Source organism: Sphaeramia orbicularis, chromosome 6 (genome assembly GCF_902148855.1).
Source record: "Sphaeramia orbicularis chromosome 6, fSphaOr1.1, whole genome shotgun sequence".
NCBI lineage: Eukaryota > Metazoa > Chordata > Actinopteri > Kurtiformes > Apogonidae > Sphaeramia > Sphaeramia orbicularis.
Window position 1 is genome coordinate 18,577,151 of NC_043962.1, and position 18,684 is coordinate 18,595,834.

At 40.4% G+C, this 18,684-nt stretch overlaps 1 protein-coding gene across 3 annotated transcripts in view; it reads right to left on the minus strand.

The window, feature by feature from the left end:
- Positions 1–18,684, minus strand: part of srgap1a (SLIT-ROBO Rho GTPase activating protein 1a) — an 83,272-nt gene that overhangs the window by 63,304 nt on the left and 1,284 nt on the right. The window contains exon 1 of one of the 3 annotated variants that reach the window (XM_030135750.1): positions 1,699–1,837. The exons of the other annotated variants lie outside the window; for them this stretch is intronic. Coding sequence (XP_029991610.1) covers positions 1,699–1,750 — 52 coding nt within the window. The 5' untranslated portion in view covers positions 1,751–1,837. Of the gene's footprint in view, positions 1–1,698; positions 1,838–18,684 lie in introns of those variants that run through there. 3 annotated transcript variants of the gene reach the window in all.

Here is an 18,684-nt window from a genome sequence, read left to right on the forward strand (position 1 = left end):
CAAAAAAATGGAAACAGACATATGCTGGCAAGGGTTTGAATTATACAAACTCTGAAAGATGAACCTAAAGAATGGCAGGGTAGTTATGTGGCCTGCGGTGATGAGTGTTTGAAGGAGTGGTTGCTTTCAAGAGACTGTGGATATACTGACTTTGTTCCCATGGGCCCCAAGAAGGCAGCAAAGAGGGGGGAAAAGCATGTAAATGAAAAGTCATACAATGCTGCCCCTCACCAATGCACCTGCTTTGTCTCATTACACACACAAACAGGTAGAGGAGGGAAGCCTGCACCTGTGTGGGGGCCAGTACATTTCAGGTATGCACAGCAGACTGCTGAAACATTTCCAGTGGTGGGATATGAATCATTTTGACAGCTCCATCACCTACAAGTTCCCCACCCCCCTAGTTTCTGACTCCCTCATGTATCTCCTGACCTCTTCTCTCCAATGTCGCTGTTTATTTCTGTCTGAGCCAGTTCGATAGTCAGCCTCCAAATGTCTCTATAATCATTCCATTTAGCAGTGAAGGCAAAATGTAGGCTAATGTTAATAATTACTTTCATGAATATTGTTTAGTCTTAAAAATGTCAGCATATACCAGAGGGAGCGACATACCAGTCATCCACTTATTCTGTGAAACAATTTATCGATTAACCAATTACTTTTTGAAACTTCCTTTTTTAATACTGCATATGACCAGGGTTTGTGCAAACTTTTTAAGACCATTATGAATGCAACGTAAGTCTTATTTCCTGTTGCAGTGAAACTGGAATGTGGTGATGCTTCCGAGGTGAATAGAAAATATTGGGTATTGGGCAGGCATTAACTGGTAGTAGTTGGTAGCTTCAATATTTTTCTGACATTCCATGTCATTCTACTATAGCACAAATTTCTAGTTTAAATAATTTTTTGCAGGAGGTGCAGTGAGATCCAACTTAAGGCTGGGCGATCTTTATAGCAAAACTTATGCATCCCATTGATCTGCACTAAAATGTTGACAAGTAGAGTGTGTGTAATGTACTGTTCTGACACTGTTGATATAAGGATGAAGAATGACCATAAATCAGTCACCTGCAGCTTGTGAAATTTGATAGGCAGTGAGTCCAATTCACACAGATGCATAAGGGTTATGGTAGTCTGAAAATGTTATTGGTTCATTCCAAAAAGGTGATGGGGCAAAGTATACTGACAATTACTAGAAACATTGCAGCTATGCAGCTATATGTACACAAAAATGTGGACATGTTTGGTTACTTCATTTTGATATTGTCAAAATATCATAATAATTTGGGTCCAAATTTATGCTAAAATGCAAAGTTTATAAACACAAAACAACAAAAAGCCCCCACATACAGCTGAAGACTCCAGAAACCAGAAAAGTAGAGAAAGGTTTGGTTTGGTTGCAACTTGCCCGTATTTTATAAGAGGAGTGAAAATTGTGATTCAGATCATGGATAATGATTGTACCTCGAAAGATGGTCATATGATCTCTTGGCCAGACTGCCAAGCCCTAATTCACACTTATTATTTTCAACAGGTTATGATCAAGAACTACATCCCATCACTTTTAATGCTTAATATTGAGATTGTTAGATTTAACAATTATTCTGCAAATAAGAATGTTCAACTAGATTTGAGTGGGTAATTATTTTTTTCCATTCCTCACTATATGAATGTTTGTCTCCATGCTGTTGTGCTTACCTGTATCTGTTATCCATTTCAATGTTTCTCCTCTATCCAGACGCTCCACCATACAACTGTCTGTCTCTCTTTACAGCTGTCTTTCTTCCCGATCTGTTTTTACATCTGCCTCTCTTCCCAACTGTACACCTCTATTTTAAAAGCATGTTCGTTTTGTCTGTCTTCCCACACAGTGATGTGGAGACACCAGAGTCGGGAAGGGACTAGGATTCATGGCCCAGAGCCAACAGGAGCCGCTGCCAGCTTGAGTTGACAACATGTTCCCACAGACGGGACACTGTGGCACCGTTGGGTCAGAGGAAAGTATTGGGGGGGGCTAGTGAGATGAGTGTACACAGCTAAAGCTGAGGTGTCACTGACAAAGCTAGACCACCCAGTCAACTTACAACTAAAAAAGAAGAGGAACATATTGAGGCATTCAATTGTACATGACGAGTAGCTTCTGAATTTACTGTTGCAATTTGTGCTACCTTGACTTTCTCCTTAGTATCTTTTCACAGTAGCAGAGTTTATGTATATTCTAAGACATTGAGATCTGTTTCCCATAAATCAAAACAAAGCAGCTCAATGCAGATATAAGTTTGAGAGTGTCTAAGTCTCATGCAGAATAATTAAATGTTACAAAAAATGAAGTTCAACGCAAGACAAGGCAGAGTTTAGGATACCCTGCTGGTTCTGGAGCTTGGAAACCAGCCCCAGTCTCCCAGAAGTCTGTACTAAACCACTTAGTCCCCTATATTACATACTATATGCAGAAACAACCTGTCCCTGTGTGCCTTCAGACTCTTCGGAAAGGTTGAGGTCATCACTGCAATTTTAGTGAATTACAAAGAATTCATTTGGTGTCTTAAAGGTATTCATCATATTTCCACAGGAGAGGAAGTGGAAACCTGGGGGGTAAGACAAATACCAGCAAAAAAAAAAAAAAAAAAAAAGAAAAAACAAAAACATAAAAAACAAAACAAAGATGGATGGTGATTAGCTTAATCCATCTCTGCATGACTCCAGGAGCAGATCAGCAGATGAAGGGAAGCTGCGAACTTCAAAAATATGTTAATGCAGCAGCAGGTTCCAACCCTGCTTTAAGAACACCAACTAAAACATAAACACCACATGACATCAAAAGAGGAGCGAGTATACTCCTGAAGTTTTCCACTTTAATCAAGGTTCATAATGCAGACACCACCTGCCTTTTTCACTTTGCAACATTTGCTTCATCTGTCAGAAAATAGTATGTTCTAAATGGATCACAATCGCTGTCTGTCTTCACAATGTCAAGGAGGGAAATCCATAGAGTAACAATACAAATGTGTTCAGGTTTAATATTTAGAATAGTGAAGTTTGGTCATCATTACTAACACAAAGCAGTGCTGATGATCATTTCATTTGTTTTACAGACTTTTGGTCATAAATTAAAGTATTCAATTCCTCAAATTAATTAGGAACTATATCATCAGGGAGGCACCTAATTTGTGCCAATCTAATCCAAAAATAAAATTTTTAAATGATTATTTCACTGCATCTGTGAAACATATGACCAAAGGCACTGGCATACATCATCTGGTCACCTTGGAAATCACTGTCAAATACAAGTATATGTTAGTATTTTTCTGCAGTAGGTAGACGGGAGATTTATTTCTCGCAATATGTTGTTTGAGTCCTCCTCATTTATTTTTTTGCTTGGGTCAGTGATGGATGACACCATCAGCAAAGCAAACGGCCAGCCAGCATGTGTGTGCCAGAAAAGAATAAAAGAGTGACGGCTAACCTCAAACTGCACAGTGGAGTGCATGAGGCCTGACATCAGAGGGGTGCACAAAAACCCTGATTTCACAGTGAAAACCCACATGGGAAACATCAGCCATGCTTGTGTGATTTGCACTGTATCCACTGAACAGCAATAAGAAAAACATCTTCCTCTGGTTATGTGTTTTCCTTCTCGTTACTGACCACCCCTCACAGCGCCCCTCCCCTGGCCCCACCACAAAAAACAGCACCTCACAGGATGTGTGGTTTCAGGGCCTTTGATAGAGTTCAACCAGCAGAGGAGCTGGAGGGACAGAGGAGGAACTATTCAAGACTGGGTCTGTAATGCCAGAGGCTACAACTTTTGCTGCAAGCTGCTGGGAGTAAGACAAACAGAGAGGGAAGAAACTTTGTAAGGTCGGTTGGAAGTTGAAACAGAGCCAGGGACTGGGGGCTCTATGCAAGTAGTAGAAATGTATCTGAAGGGCAGTGACTTATTTCCATATTTATTTTTACAAAACAACTCAGTAGACTACTACTGTTCCACAGCAGAGAAATCCTGATCACCTAGGCCATCATCTAGTTTTGTTTCCCTTACAGTTTGTTACACTGGTATTGCAGAGACATCATACAGAGCGGCTGGACATCAACTTTCACTGGTGGAAAACTTAGCATATGTCAAACAATGGAGTCATTTTCCCCAAAAACTTCCATATGTCACTTTCTTTCAAACTTTTTTTCCTCTTTCACTTTTTTCTAATTTAACTTTAGCATTAAACAAAGAGCTTCTGGAGACAGACAGCATAAACATAGGTCTCATGAAGACTTTTATACTTGCAATCAACTCCACAGTCCTATTCAGATGTTTATGGGACAAGTTTTACAAAATGAGGGTATTTACAAGGTCAAAAATGATGGATAACATGCCTTATCTGCAAAGAAGCAGCTGGCTGAAACAAATCACAAATGAAAGTTTGTATTATCGTGCACACTCAGCACTCACTCCATACAGACACACACACATGCCCATTCAGGCTTCTCTAAAAATACTTTTACAAACCCCACTGTGTCTACACACAGGCAGTATTGATTATGAGGGTATGCCTTTAATTAGGCTCCAAGCATCACACAGTGCCCTTGTCTACTAGCTTTGTGACTGTTAACAGGACAAATTAGTGTTTGTTTAGTGTTGCACTGCTACTGTCTATGTACTCCTGTCTGTCAGTCTTTCTGTAATAATATACAATCAGAGTTTTGGACAGGACTTATTTGCAAGTCATGGGGATTATTCAATCATTGGTGGAAAAATCCTTGTGTGACTTTATTGCAATGCCTAACTGAGCAGACAAATAGCAGAAAAATGTCCTCAGCTAATGAAATTATAGAGTGGAAAGCAGCCAGAATTCAATACGTTGTTAAGCTCTCAAAAGCATTTATAGGTGGCTGGCTAAAAAATGATACTACAAAGCAAAGTTCATTGAGATAAAACCACAGTCAGCTACCAGCTGGGCAAGGAGAGAAAAGCATTGCTGTATAAGCAGCCAAGAAGTGTTCACCATCCTCTTTTAAAGTTGTTTTGTGTTGCTGATAAGCTGAGCTCATGGTACAATAAGGGAGAAACTTCCCCAAACTCTCTTCAAGAAAAACAGCACATCTTTTCACACCTGGTGCTCAGAGTTGTGACAGCTGAAATAATCCACTCATGGAGACGGCTTCAGCCTCTTGTAAACAATACTCTGCAGAATGCACCGTCTGATCTCTGAGAAGAGTAAATGATATGAGCTTATTTTCATTAACCTTCCACGGTGTTTGGAGGTGTTGGAGTGAGAATCCCTTTTGCTGTGAGGCAATTATTACACAAATGCTCGGGTTTGTGAACAATCACACTTCTTGAAAATACAATCACTGTAAGCTAAGATCATCTTCCTACACAGTGGATGACTTCACCTTCATGGGACTTGGGCAGGAGAGCAAAGGCAGAACAGACACCTGATGTATCGGGACAGCTGATGTCCTGTGAGGTGAATGGTAGAATTAGAGCCAGAGTTTGACTGTTTATTTAACCTACAACACCGTTTATCACATTGATTAAAACAGTTCTGTTGCACTGAAATTCAAATATTGAGCCAGGCAAGAAATAGATTGATTTTATAACAATTAACAACTAAGTATTACTGTCTATAATGCAAACCTAAAGTCCCATAAATAATATTTTCTAAGATTCTTTTCACTTACAACTGAAAATCTTTATAAGCATCATGGGCACATTTATCTTGTGTATTTCCAAAACTTAACTATACATTTTGTTTATGCTGTAGGTTTTATCATACCACTTTAATGTGGCTGCAGATTAGATTTTGAAAAAAAAAAAAGAAAAAATCCTGAAAACCATCTTGACCTGACAAGCTGCTAAATACAAACTAGAACAGCTGATCAGGGGCCGAAAAGAAGATATAGGCCTAATTCCTATTTATAATGGCCTGGGGCCTTGACACTTCAGTCCTCCTGTCTGAAAAGAGACACACGAATAGGACAACATGATATCCACTCTTAGCCTGCTTCAACCCTAAGGGATAGTGGATGCAGCCTGAGGATTGAGGGCACAGGGGTTGCAGCTGTGAGGGACAGGTTGGAGGTTAGAATAATGGGGTGCATGGATGGGTGAGCTAAAGCCGGGATTGAAGACTGAGAGAATTAAGGGCAGGTGGAGGATAATGGGGGTGGGACCCTGCCTAAGAGCTGGGGTTTAAGCTCAGAAAAGATTTTACATTTCACATATAAAGTAGAAAGGCCTCTGCTGGTTCACATGTAAATGACAGCATTATTGACGGATAAACATAAATTGTAATGATATGCAATATTCTTTTGCAAAAAAAAAAAAAAAAAAGAAATGCATTGGTTGTTTACCTTGAAGCTACTTTAATTAGCTGAGCTGATATTGACATTTCATGAAAATCAACAAGCCAAATAAAAATGTATTTTAGTTGATTCCACCCAACACTGACATTTGTGGAGGGTCATTTTATGCAGCCACTGGAAAATACCACTGAAATTTTGCCAAGAGCCACACTTCAAAGCAAAAGCATAATCTAAAATCAAAGAGATATAATTATGCTGATATGATACACTTTGTAGTTCCAACGAAATATGCACACATACATATTTAATGGCTGTTTAAGGGCCGTGAGTGAATCATCAGAGCTAAGGAAGGAGGGACCATCTTGCACTACACTCATTATGGTTTCATTACCATGCAACTTTCAAAAATTCCCAGATTTGAACCGAATACTAAGTTGAGTACAATGTTCCTTAAGCTGCACCTAACCAAACTGATAGAACACGGAAAACTTGACATGAAAGAGGGGAATTTAAGGCAAGCACCAGGGGATTTACATTTTTTTTCTCTCAGCCTGATGCAACAGAATCTGTAAGGCAAACACTGCAGTGCAACATTCCTCTTCCAAAATCTTAGCCTTAGAGATCCTCACCTGCTAAAGGAATCTGATGAAGAGGGGGAGTGGACATGGACAGAATAATTACACTGAGTGTACTTAAGAAAATAAAGAATGCTGATGTTCAACTATGAATTGCAGTTTGTTTTTTGTCTCCTCTCTGTCCTAAACATAGGAATATGATGACATAACTGTAGCTCTATTCATGTCATAATCTTTCTCCTCATACTCTCATTAAGTTTCAGACCAAGTGCCTCATTCACAGGCAGCACTGCTACTTTAGGCCCAATCAGTCTCCTTGTCATACTCCCTGTCACAGCCAGCAGGGATGGAATTCTCACAAGGCATCCATGGTGAAAACCAAGCTGTGGAGAATGAGGAAGTTCACGACACCTCCCACAGGGCACTGGTGGCCAGGAATGGCCAATGTCATCTGCTCCAACACATATACACATACATAAGAGAGGACGCTTCACAAAGACCTCATTTCCAGATAATTATAGTGGAAGCCAATATGGAGGAAGTGACAGAGAGTTACGTGCTGTTATCTTTACCGACCTACCCTGAGGGAGGCTTTAACCACCAATCCTTGCCCACTTTTGTAAGTACCAGCCCCAACTCTGAGAGCAGGCTCTTAGTCTGGCTCTTAGCTGCTGAGATGACACGTCTTCTAATAAAAAAAAGTCTGTCAGAATATCTTTGTGATCTTTTCTGTGTGAACACAAACTTGACAGGTGAAACTAAATGCCGGTTTTGCCTGCAGGAAAACACTCACTACACAGATACACCCAGTGTTTTCAGATTACTACATGAGATCTGAGCCGATCATGGCCAGAGAATGTGATCAACCTGGGGGCAGCTGCTCAGAGGGCCAGAGTGAGGGACAAAGAGAGAGGAAGAACAAAAGAAGAGACAGATCAGCTTTCACTGCTCTTTGTCTCTATACATTACAGCGAGCAAGACTGGGGCTTTCTCTTTTCAGTCTCCCACAGAGCCACGAGACAGAGGCCACTCACTGGTGTGTGAGAGTCGGACCCACAGTCCAGGCATCCATATGCTACACACCCAGCTAGGTTGCCATGCATCACACCCCTCTGACACGCTATTAACCAGGACAAATCACAGAATCCCAGGGGAGACGCCAGCTTCCTCCACACTCCCTGATTAAAAAGTAAGATATATGAGGCATGTCCATGGAGTCTGTGTCTGTGCTGAGCAGCTGACAGAGCAAGTATATGCAGACATGCACACACAAAACTGTGACGGTGACATTTTTGAACTGTTCAAAACAAAATTATTACCCAGCTAGTATGGCGCTTCAGTAATTTTCTGTCATCCTGGTCCAAAAGCAGATTATAATCTGTAATTAAGGGAAAGATTTTAAAAAAAAGAGTGCCCTCTACACTAATTTTTTAATGACCATTTGTGGCGGGCAGGCTTTGCTCTACTTAGGGTTATGAAAAAAGGGGCGCACAGGGACAGGATCACACTACTTCCATTTCCACTCCGGACTAAAAAACTAACTTTGCTTTGCAGTTCGTGCCACTCATATTAAACTATAATAAAGTGGGCTGTCAGGAGTCTGCAGGGATTTCTCTCAGCGTGCGATATGCTCCACTTCGTCCTAACCTAACCTACAAATGCTAACCTAAAATATCCACCAAAAAAAGAAATGACGTGACAAAGATTTCCAAGAACTCAACTGCAGATACTTTTAGTGCTACCACGATCTGCCATGCTGGTTTCTTTATAGCCTGTCTACAGGATTTACTCATGTAGACATCATTTAAACAATTAGGAGATGGAAATGTGGTAACAGGGGCTTAAACTACAAGTACTTTGTTATGCTAAAGTCAATTTCTAACTCTGCTATGGAAAAAGCACTAAAAGCCAAAACAACTTTTCAAGTGGCCCAGGAACCATTTAAGGAATCTTTCCTACATTTTAACCAAAGAAATCAGGAGTTAAATGTAATTTTTTTCTCTTACAGTTCCTGATGCCGTGTCTGTCTTCGTAAAGACAGAATATGAAGCATTAAACATTTCTGACCGACAAAACACAAACCTGTTGCATCTACAACTTCTTTACAGCTCCATTTAAACAGTAAACAAGCTACTACTATCAATACTAGTATGTTGTTTTCCCTGTGACCCGACACCCTTGGACAGGGGTCATCAACCCTGGTCCTCGAGAGCTACCATCCTGCATGTTTAAATTGCGTCCCTCTTCCAACACACCTGATTCAAATGATAAGCCTATCATCAAGCTCTGCAGAAGTGACCAAAATGACAGTCAGGTGTGCTGGAAGAGGGAAACATCTAAAACTTGCACGACAGTAGCTCTCCAGAACCAGGGTTGGTGACCCCTGTCCTAGGACTTGGAAAGCATCTTAACCCTGGATGCCAGCCACTAGCACATTGTATTGTTTACAGGAATAATGGCTGACCATCATGCTCCACTGTTTGTTAAGCTTTGACATGTTAAGCTACATGTCATAAAAAATTGTTTTAAAATGAAGGGAATTGTTTAGTTTCTTTTAACTTTCACTCAGAAGCACAAATCAACCTTTACACATAAAATAAATGATGATTTGACATTCATTGAGATAATTATTAATATTAAACGAAAAATGTTTTTATCATGATGTATTTGGTGAGATTGCCCTCCTTAATTAAGTTAAGTCACATAATACACTGTTGAGGAGTTTATTTATTTGGCATATTTTCAAACAGGCATTCTAGCTGATGATACTTTCATTAGTCAGACGAGTGTCTCTGCATTTCCAAGAACAATTATTCAAGTTCAAACCAAGATTCAGTTGGCTATTACCATGAGCAGTATAAGTTTATATGGAAAACATGGGATTGAAGATACATAAATTATTCATGTGAATGGGCACTGGGCATTCATGGGCCATTCTGTCAATGCAGTAGGTAAACCAATCCAGTTGGATAAGGGAAGAAGTTGGCAGAGTTGAGGACTGGGGATTCAGGTCAGAGAGCAGAGGTCGGTGTTTTAGTGACCAGAGGGTCAAATTGTACTGGACAGAAGGCCGCCAGCAGGGGGTCAGAGAGAGGACAGGGGGAAAATACAAAAAGTAATACAAAATAAGTGATTATCTGGTGACGTTACTGTAATTTGTGAGAGAGAGAATGTGTAACACTGCTGGAAATAGTAATTGAGTCAGCTGGATTTTTGTTCTTTTATCTGACTGTAAACCACAGGCAAGAAGACAACACAAAGAAGTGTCTGCTGTCTCATCTATTGCATAATAACCGCATGACTTGAGACCTCATGACAATAAAAAATAATTGTGATATTTATGGAAACGGCTTACCAGCATTTCATCAAGGAGCGTTTTCAGAGTCTGTAAAGTTGGCAAAGTTGCCTCAATGAAAAAAGAGAAGAAGACTTTAAGTGTAAATGTAAAGTTTCTGTACGATCTTTATTTCAGTGTTCCTTATAACAGCATCTTTCAATGGTGTGAGTACAAAACAACATGCAGTAACTCCACCAAACAATAAGAAACGTTTTCTATGTGTGACCACTGGCAGTGGGACACGACAAGCAGGCTGACAGACCTTTATCTGTAAATTACGCTACTCTTTTTTTCCCCCCTTCAATTTCCACACACCCCACATATCCGTAGCTGGAACCACAGCTATGGCTCCAGTTTCCATCTTGGGGGAGGGTGGGGGAGAGTCCAGAACTCAGAAGACCTGCCTGGGGCTGCTCAGACACACCATCTTTAACTGAGCACTGGGCCGTCATGGCTGCAACCCACAATGAGCCTTTATTGTCAAGCTGATAAGCTGAGAGCTGAGACTATGGGAAACTCCTTCCAGCTCCTTGCTGCACTACTAAAAACAGACAACACATACTAGGAGAACCAGAGACAGACGAAGCGGTGACCACATAAAACAGCTAAGACATTTTGGAGTGTCCACAGCAATGAGGCTGCATTTTATTTCAGAGCTTGCTTCTTGGCTTTGAGCTATAATCAATCACGGTCACAGACACAAAGGGTATGAGGCATTAGCTTGACATTTCATTGACCACTGTTTTCTACAATAGGTCCCACTCTCAAGCTTCTCCTCAGGGCAGCAAACCAACATGGCAGCCATGCTTCAAGGGGTGGCCTTTGCCTATTGATCAGGAGAGCAGTGTGCCCAAAGCCTGCTTGGCTCAAGTCAGGAGGTCAAGGCAGAAGAAAGGGAATGTGGGAAGAGGGCAAGGAGGAGTCACAACATCAGTAAATTAAACTTCTGTTCGTCAGTGTTAATGGTGGAGGAGAAAGACTGTTCATGACAAGAGGAGAGAGAGGAATAGCTTGGGAAAGATATTGTGCCTAACTTAACACTTCACTTATCACATCCTCTTTAATTCTACTTTGCTATGACTTGTGGCAACATGTAAAAATGTAAAGATAGTTGATATGTTCTATATACTGCTAGTACCAATAGTGAAATCTGCCTGCAAAGACAATTCTGAGGGGATAACATCCCATAAGATATAACAGGTGCAGAGAAGAGGAACTGTTGAGGATGAGGATGGACTTTCGTGTGTAAAAGGACTCTCAGAAAATACAGATTTGAAATTGTTTATATGGATACACTCATATGCATATTGTATATAACAGTTACTATACTATACATGATCTGTAACTTAAAGAAGCTGTGAGTATAAGGACGTGCATTGTTTTCCACAATACAACTAGTCACTAATGTAATTCAGTTTGTGTTTGTCAGGTGTAGGAAATACGACAAGCCATTTGATAAACGCAGACAAGGTTTGACTTGTCAGCACAATAAAAGCTGCTTGGCTGTCATTCCTGCCAAATATCTGATTGTTTTGAACTGCATTATTTCAGGAAAGCTGGGATGGATGCCAGCTAAAAGAAGACAGAGGTAAAAAAAAATACACAGGGCAAAATAAAAGCTCTGAATCAGATATGGTAAACAAAAGGTTACAGTTGTTAGATTTATATTTCCATTACGCCTACATTTTTAAAAAGCATTTCTTAGTACGCATTAGATTTTGTTTGCTGTTAATCTAAATAAATAACACATAAAACTGTTATTACTGTATAATTATTTTTAGGCCGGATGGTGGGACAAAGTGAAAGAGTTGTCAGGATGGCACTGCAATGAAGCCATACTGTGGTGCTTCTTAATCTGTAGACTAAGCCTTTTCCATGTTTTACATTAAACTCCAAATTAACAAAATCAACATAAATTACATAACATTTGAGCGTCTCAATTATGTCAAAATTGCCCATTTTAGCTATTTCTACATTTTGAAAGATAAAAGAGACTTAAACATGGTAATGGTATCTTACAAACTATTCATTAAGTTAAATTCTAAACTTAATCTGTGCAGCATAACTTGATTATGCCTGTTGCAAAAATCAGAAAATTGCTGAAAATCAATTTAGGGGAGTCGGGTGCATGTAAAACCCAGTGACATCTTCTTATGACTCCTGTCCATGAGCAGCACATCAGTAATTGATCTGACTGAAGTGAGATGAGTTGATTGACTAACAGTTTATATCCCATAGCAATCATACCGTTTAACTAACCATGAGATTGTTGAGTGTTACTCCAGTAAAACATATTTAGGAAGAGATGGAGTAGATGGTGGACTGAAGCTCAGCCTTGGTTCCAAAATGATTCATTCAAGACTGAAGTACCTGTGTTAATGAACAGGCCACAGCTTGTGAAAAGGTTGTTTAGTGAGTCACAGCGGCAACACAGAAAAGAGAAAGACAAAGTGGCAGATGTCACATTGTTTACATGAATATGGAAAAGAAGAATCAAAAAGAGGCTTCACTTATTGCATGTTTGCACTTGTCTTAAAAGGCTTTCACCACCATTAAAGACATAAACAGCTTACATCCGGCAAATGAATCGGCTGAACATATTCAGACACAGATTAAAACAAGTCAACCAAGTCACAGCTTATGACCTCTGCCTTCACTTATTCCTGCATTGACCTCATACCGTCCCTTCCCATCCCCCCAATCTCCTAATCCAGTCCTACTGGGAGGCAGGCGGCAGCAGCATGACCTGATGGTCACACTGTGTCTGTCTGCCTTCCTGTCTGTCCATCTGCTGAGCCCCAGCAGTAGTTTGAAGGAATGAAAGCAGTCCAGACAACAGTGAAAATCTCTTTCACCAGCCCCTCCCTCACCCCTTTGTTTCACTTTTTCCTCCATCAGTTTTAATTCTTCTATTTAACTTTCTGTCTAATCATGGCCAATTCCATTAAAATGTCATATCTCCTATTAGCTAATGCAGAGCAGCTACACAGTAATTCTCATCCAGCTCATTACTAGCCAGTTCTGTCCAACATAGGGCTGCTCCTCACTGCCCAGCACCTCCAACAAAGAGGGGTGGAGGAACAAAATTAGCCCCAAACCACTACACGTGGAGCACTTTGGTCAAAAGAGCAACGCAATTACATGTTACACTGTGCATCATTATTTAACATTTACATATTTACAATTAACTGATTCAGTGACTCTAACTGGAGACAATAGAGCAAGATTTTGTCCTCATTTGCAACAGTTCCAGTTCAGTAGAAACCTTTTTGTTTGGTTTAGGCATGCATGAGTAAAGCTTAGGGTTAGTTAGGGTTATATGAGGAGGAGAGGAGGTGAGGTGTCCCTGTGGCCTTTGTGGCTTTATTGAAAAGCACAGCAGGGAAGGTGAAGCACTGGTTGTGCTAGGCAGAGTTTATTAAAACGGCAAAAAGGGTGAGTAGCCCCAGATGGTGCTGTCAATAACCATTCACTCACACCATGCACAAGTACACACCAACGCAACAACCACTGCCATACCACTGAGTGGAAACACGCCACACAAAAGGAGGAGTAGTAAAAACAGATGGTGTGAATGGATGCGTGATGCACTGAAGAAGTACTCTGTGAGGTGTTAGGATGCCATTAGTTTTTCAGGCTCGAACCTCCATCAACACTTCAGAGAAACTGTTATGACAAAAACATCAGACATCCAATACGAAAAGAAGCTTCAAATTAAAATAATAGAAGCTGTAAGATATGGACCTGGTGCAATCCCCAATATAGTCAACCACTGATTAATGACATCTAATTGTAGTCTGCATGTTAAGGATCAGTGTGTCCATGTTGTCATTCACCTTCAAGGACTGTATTTTTGCTGAGGCGTTTAAGGACGGCTGTGGACACACAGACGGTCACGAGGCTGTTGCATGGTGTTAATGGGACAAAATTTGACCGTCACAAAAGGTCAGCAGCTCGCTTTAGCTCTGCTTGCACTCCTCAAATCACAACTGACAATATTTACTCATGGAGAAGGCAAAGGTGAGATGCTAGGGTCTGACAGCTGCTCATACCTTCCTTAATTATTCTATTCTCAGTCTATTTTAAAGATCAACTGGGAACCATGCACAGGAGCACTCTCAATTATTAGTCAGTGTTCAGCAAGTTAAGCAAGAGGAAAATATGTTCAATGGATTTAAAAATTTCATAGTTACATGTTTGCATTATTTTGATACATTTAGGCGTGTTGACTAAATGCTACAAACAGAGAAGAGATTAAGTGGGAATCACTCTTTTTTTAAATATTTAATTATGGTTATCACTAATATAGCCTACTACAGCTTGGATGAATAAAATCTGACCTAAAATGAATGGCTGAAGTTTCTGTGAGGTAAAAATGGCCTGTAATGATACTAAAAAGGAAATCCAAGACAGATTTTGATTTTTCATTTGGTTACTTTTAGGGTGTTTTCACACTGGGTATCCAGATCCATGCCATACCTGGATATGCTCACATCTTTCCCGTAGATGTTGTGTTCACAAGCACATACCACGGCCCATGCCTGTGTATGAGTGTGTGTCACAGGGCTGAAACAGTAGGTGGCGGTGTGGAAGGAATTCTGTCGCAATCCAACAAACACAAAAGTCAGAAGAAGACAAACTCTTATGTCATCAACTGAGCGACTGTTCTGTTCATTTGTCTACAATAGCGGCAATACTTTTCTATCTGTTAGCCTGTTTAAGGCAAAATAAAGAAGAGCGACCTTCGTTGTCCCTAATATATGACAGAGTGGTTCAGTCAATAAGGTGAGCTCATGCTGTGCAGATCCGAGGCTTTTTCAGGAGACAACGGGGTGCCATCTATGGTCTCGTGGTGATTAGGTCACTTCCATTATTGGAATGGCGATTAGGTCACGTCCGTTCTCAGGCACGGATCGCTTTCACACTGCAACGTACCGTACTACAGGGGTTGGACAAAATAATGGAAACACCTTCACCTCAAGATGATAATGCCCCAATCCATACAGCTAGAATTGTTAAAGAATGGCATGAGGAACATTCTAATGAAGTTGAGCATCTCGTATGGCCGGCACAGACCCCAGACCTCAACATTATTGAGCATTTATGGTCAGTTTTAGAGATTCAAGTAAGACGTCGATTTCCACCGCCATCGTCTCTAAAAGAGTTGGAGGGTATTCTAACTGAAGAATGGCTTAAAATTCCTTTGGAAACAATTCACAAGTTGTATGAATCAATACCTAAGAGAATTGAGGCTGTAATTGCCGCAAAAGGTGGACCTACACCATATTAAATTATATTTTGTTGATTTTTTTAAGGTGTTTCCATTATTTTGTCCAACCCCTGTAGAGTCCACGCAGTCCGTACTTGCAACTACCTTCTCAGATGGACTCACGTACAGTACTTGCAAGTGGAATGTTTGCATTCACACTGATAAAATTAAGCAGACTTTGGGGTCCAACGTATTCAGATATGGACTCGGGTATGGAGTGTGAAAACGCCCTTAAAGTACTCTTTAGTACTCCCTGTGCTTCTTAATCTAAGATAATCATTTCTACCTATGATCCACAGGTAAAACAGAAGAGTTGTTTTTTTGTTTGTTTGTTTATTATTAAGAGCAAGAGGCTTCAGAACACACCACAATAATCACACAAACTCACCAATGAAAGGTGGCAGACTGATTTTAAGTAAAATTACGGTTTAGACTCCACATGCACCAGATGCCACATATGTATGACATCTGCTCTGTGGGCTGTGTGTGATCACTGCATACATGTCCATGTTCTGCCACGGAAATGGACAACATACATCCTAGTGATTATCTATATAGAATCCTAATAATTTGAATAATAATCACAACCATATGCTTCATTTCCTTGCTTCCTCTGTTTAATCTCCATATGTACAAACAGGCAGAACGCTCTATGTGAGGGGACTGATTTCAAAGGCGGTTCACAGAGGGAGGTCTTTATGGTGATCTGAGGAAGGACCCCTGTCAGAAGCTCAAGGGGTCCCGCTACTACTGTCATGACCCTTGAGGCTACAACCAGCAAGTCAGAGTCTGAGAGTAAACCAACACTTTGCCCAAGAGAAAACAAAAGCGTTGCTATGCCCTGGTGCACCAGTCCACAAAGAAAGACATAAACACACTCAGAATGCCAATGCACACACAACCTTCCACTACTCTGCTTTAAACGCCTTCAATCGACTGTAACCAATGTGCATTGTAAAGCGCAAATAAATTCCACTGTCCTTACCAAATCCTCTTAACATTTCTGTTTTTTTTTTGAAGATGCTGAGCGTTGGTGTACATGCCGATTCAGCAATTAGCAAAAATTAAATCCCTACGCAACAGTGCTTTTTCAATAAAAGCATAATTTGTTTGAATCGTCCAAATGACATCCATTTTCATTTGAGCTGTGGGAGAGGAGGGAGAGGATGTTGGAGGATACTTAAGAAGTGAATGTCAGCTGAATGACAAGGCAGACCTGAAAACAGTAGCTAGTTCTCAGATAAAACCTCATTGAAAACTGCATTTAGCAACTTACATTAACTGACTTCAATAACAGAAACACTCAGCATACTGATGCTCTCATGACTCTAACAAAAACTGAAAAGATGTCTATAAATGTTGATGTAAATATGCATGAACTTCTAAGATAACTGCATGACGCTTGAGGCCACAGATCAATGGATTTAAACAGGAAGAGCTAAAAGGGCTTCCACATTTTTCAAATTACCGTGAAAACCAGAGAGGCAGAAATGAAGAGGACTACAGGATTAAACATCAAATGTGACTGTTATTGTGACTTCTTATTGTTCTGCTCCTTGAGCAATCAGTGTGCGTTTACCAGAATTTGCCTCAAGCTGTAACTGCAACACTGCAGATGTGAGCCTACTCATTATCACCCCAAACTCGCATGCTTTAACTTCTTTACAGAAAACCCTTTGCAGATGCAGTCAGGGGCTGCTGTAAAATGTAATACTTAATGTTGATTCAAAGCAAAAAATCATGTTGAACATTACTAAGCATTTCCTTCCATAACTAACAGCTCATCATAACTAGCCTGGAAGACATTATGCCAAAACAAACAGGGCCTGTATCTGCCTAAGTAAATTGACCTACTAAAGGCATTTGTGCTGAACCACTAAGAATAACCAAGGTTTGTTTTTAGATGATACAGCATGTCAGACTATTAAAAATATGGGATATAATTTACTTCCAAGGTGAATTAGAGAATGAAAGGCAATATCTAGATATAAAGTAAGACAGCTAAGAGATTATGTAAACATTATAAGATGCTGTGTCTAGATAAGATAGATTTTTTCTTTTTTTTTTTTTGTTTTAATGTTTGCCTATAAATAACATCCTTCTGCACATTCCAATAAAAGACTAATTTCTGCCATTTGTACCCAAAAAGTAGAAAGTTTTTTTCAGTTCAATTCTGACTCATCCTTGAAAATGTTTTGACTCCAAGGTCACAAATGCATTTGACTGATAATAGAAAAAAATTCTTTCCAAAAAAAATTAATAACCACGAATAATTTGCAAGGCAAAAAGAAACCAGTACAGTAATTCATGCAAATGGCTAGCCATGATGTGAACTAAACTCCCCCCTGAAAAATGTATCCTCCCTCTTCAGATAATTTGCAACGCATGATGCTCACAATTAAATTCTGCATCTTCCCCGAAACAATAACACAGCATTGATTTTCTGAGGTCCTGGTGGTCTGATCTAACGACACCTATTCTCAGCAGCATCAGGTTGCTGTTATTACCCCGCTGGGTTCTGCATGACAAATGGGAAGCTTCGTCATCTCTTGTTCAGCATCCCCTATGACTGTGCATCATCCTCTATTATAGACTGAAAGCCCTTAGTCATCCTCACAGGGAGAAGAAAGGGTGCTGAACATTCCTTGTAAATGAGAGCCTCTGCTCAGCCACATGCAATCTTTTAATTCCTCAGGCTGCACTGCTCCCTTCTTTACCCCCCTTTCTCAAAACTGCCCAGCCCCCAATGGCCACCTCCTTTCTCTGGATTTAAGGTTGGATAGGGGGACATGAATAGGTGCTATTTTGGAATGCTAACGGTGCTAAAGAACAGTGCTGGTTGGCGGTGGGCCAAATCCCCATGGTTACTCTGGAGCAGCAACTGCCTCTTTCCTGTGCTGATCTGCCTGGGAATAAACTACCTCTGCTCTGCATGCACGGTGGTGTTTGAAGGAGACAGAAGAGACAAGATAATTTAGGGTGGCATCATTACGGTGTCTTGCACCCCTCCAAATCACCCATCTAAATCAAGGCACATAGCAGTTTTATGCTTTGGTCTGAGTGTGTGGGCTTGTGACATCAAGACAGGGAAAGGGCTAGGGTAGAATAGCAAAAAAAAGAGCCCAGATTGGAAACCACTTTGGCTGCTTGTACCATGCCTTCTGAAGTGCCCCTGAGCCATTAAGTGGGGTTTTCTACAG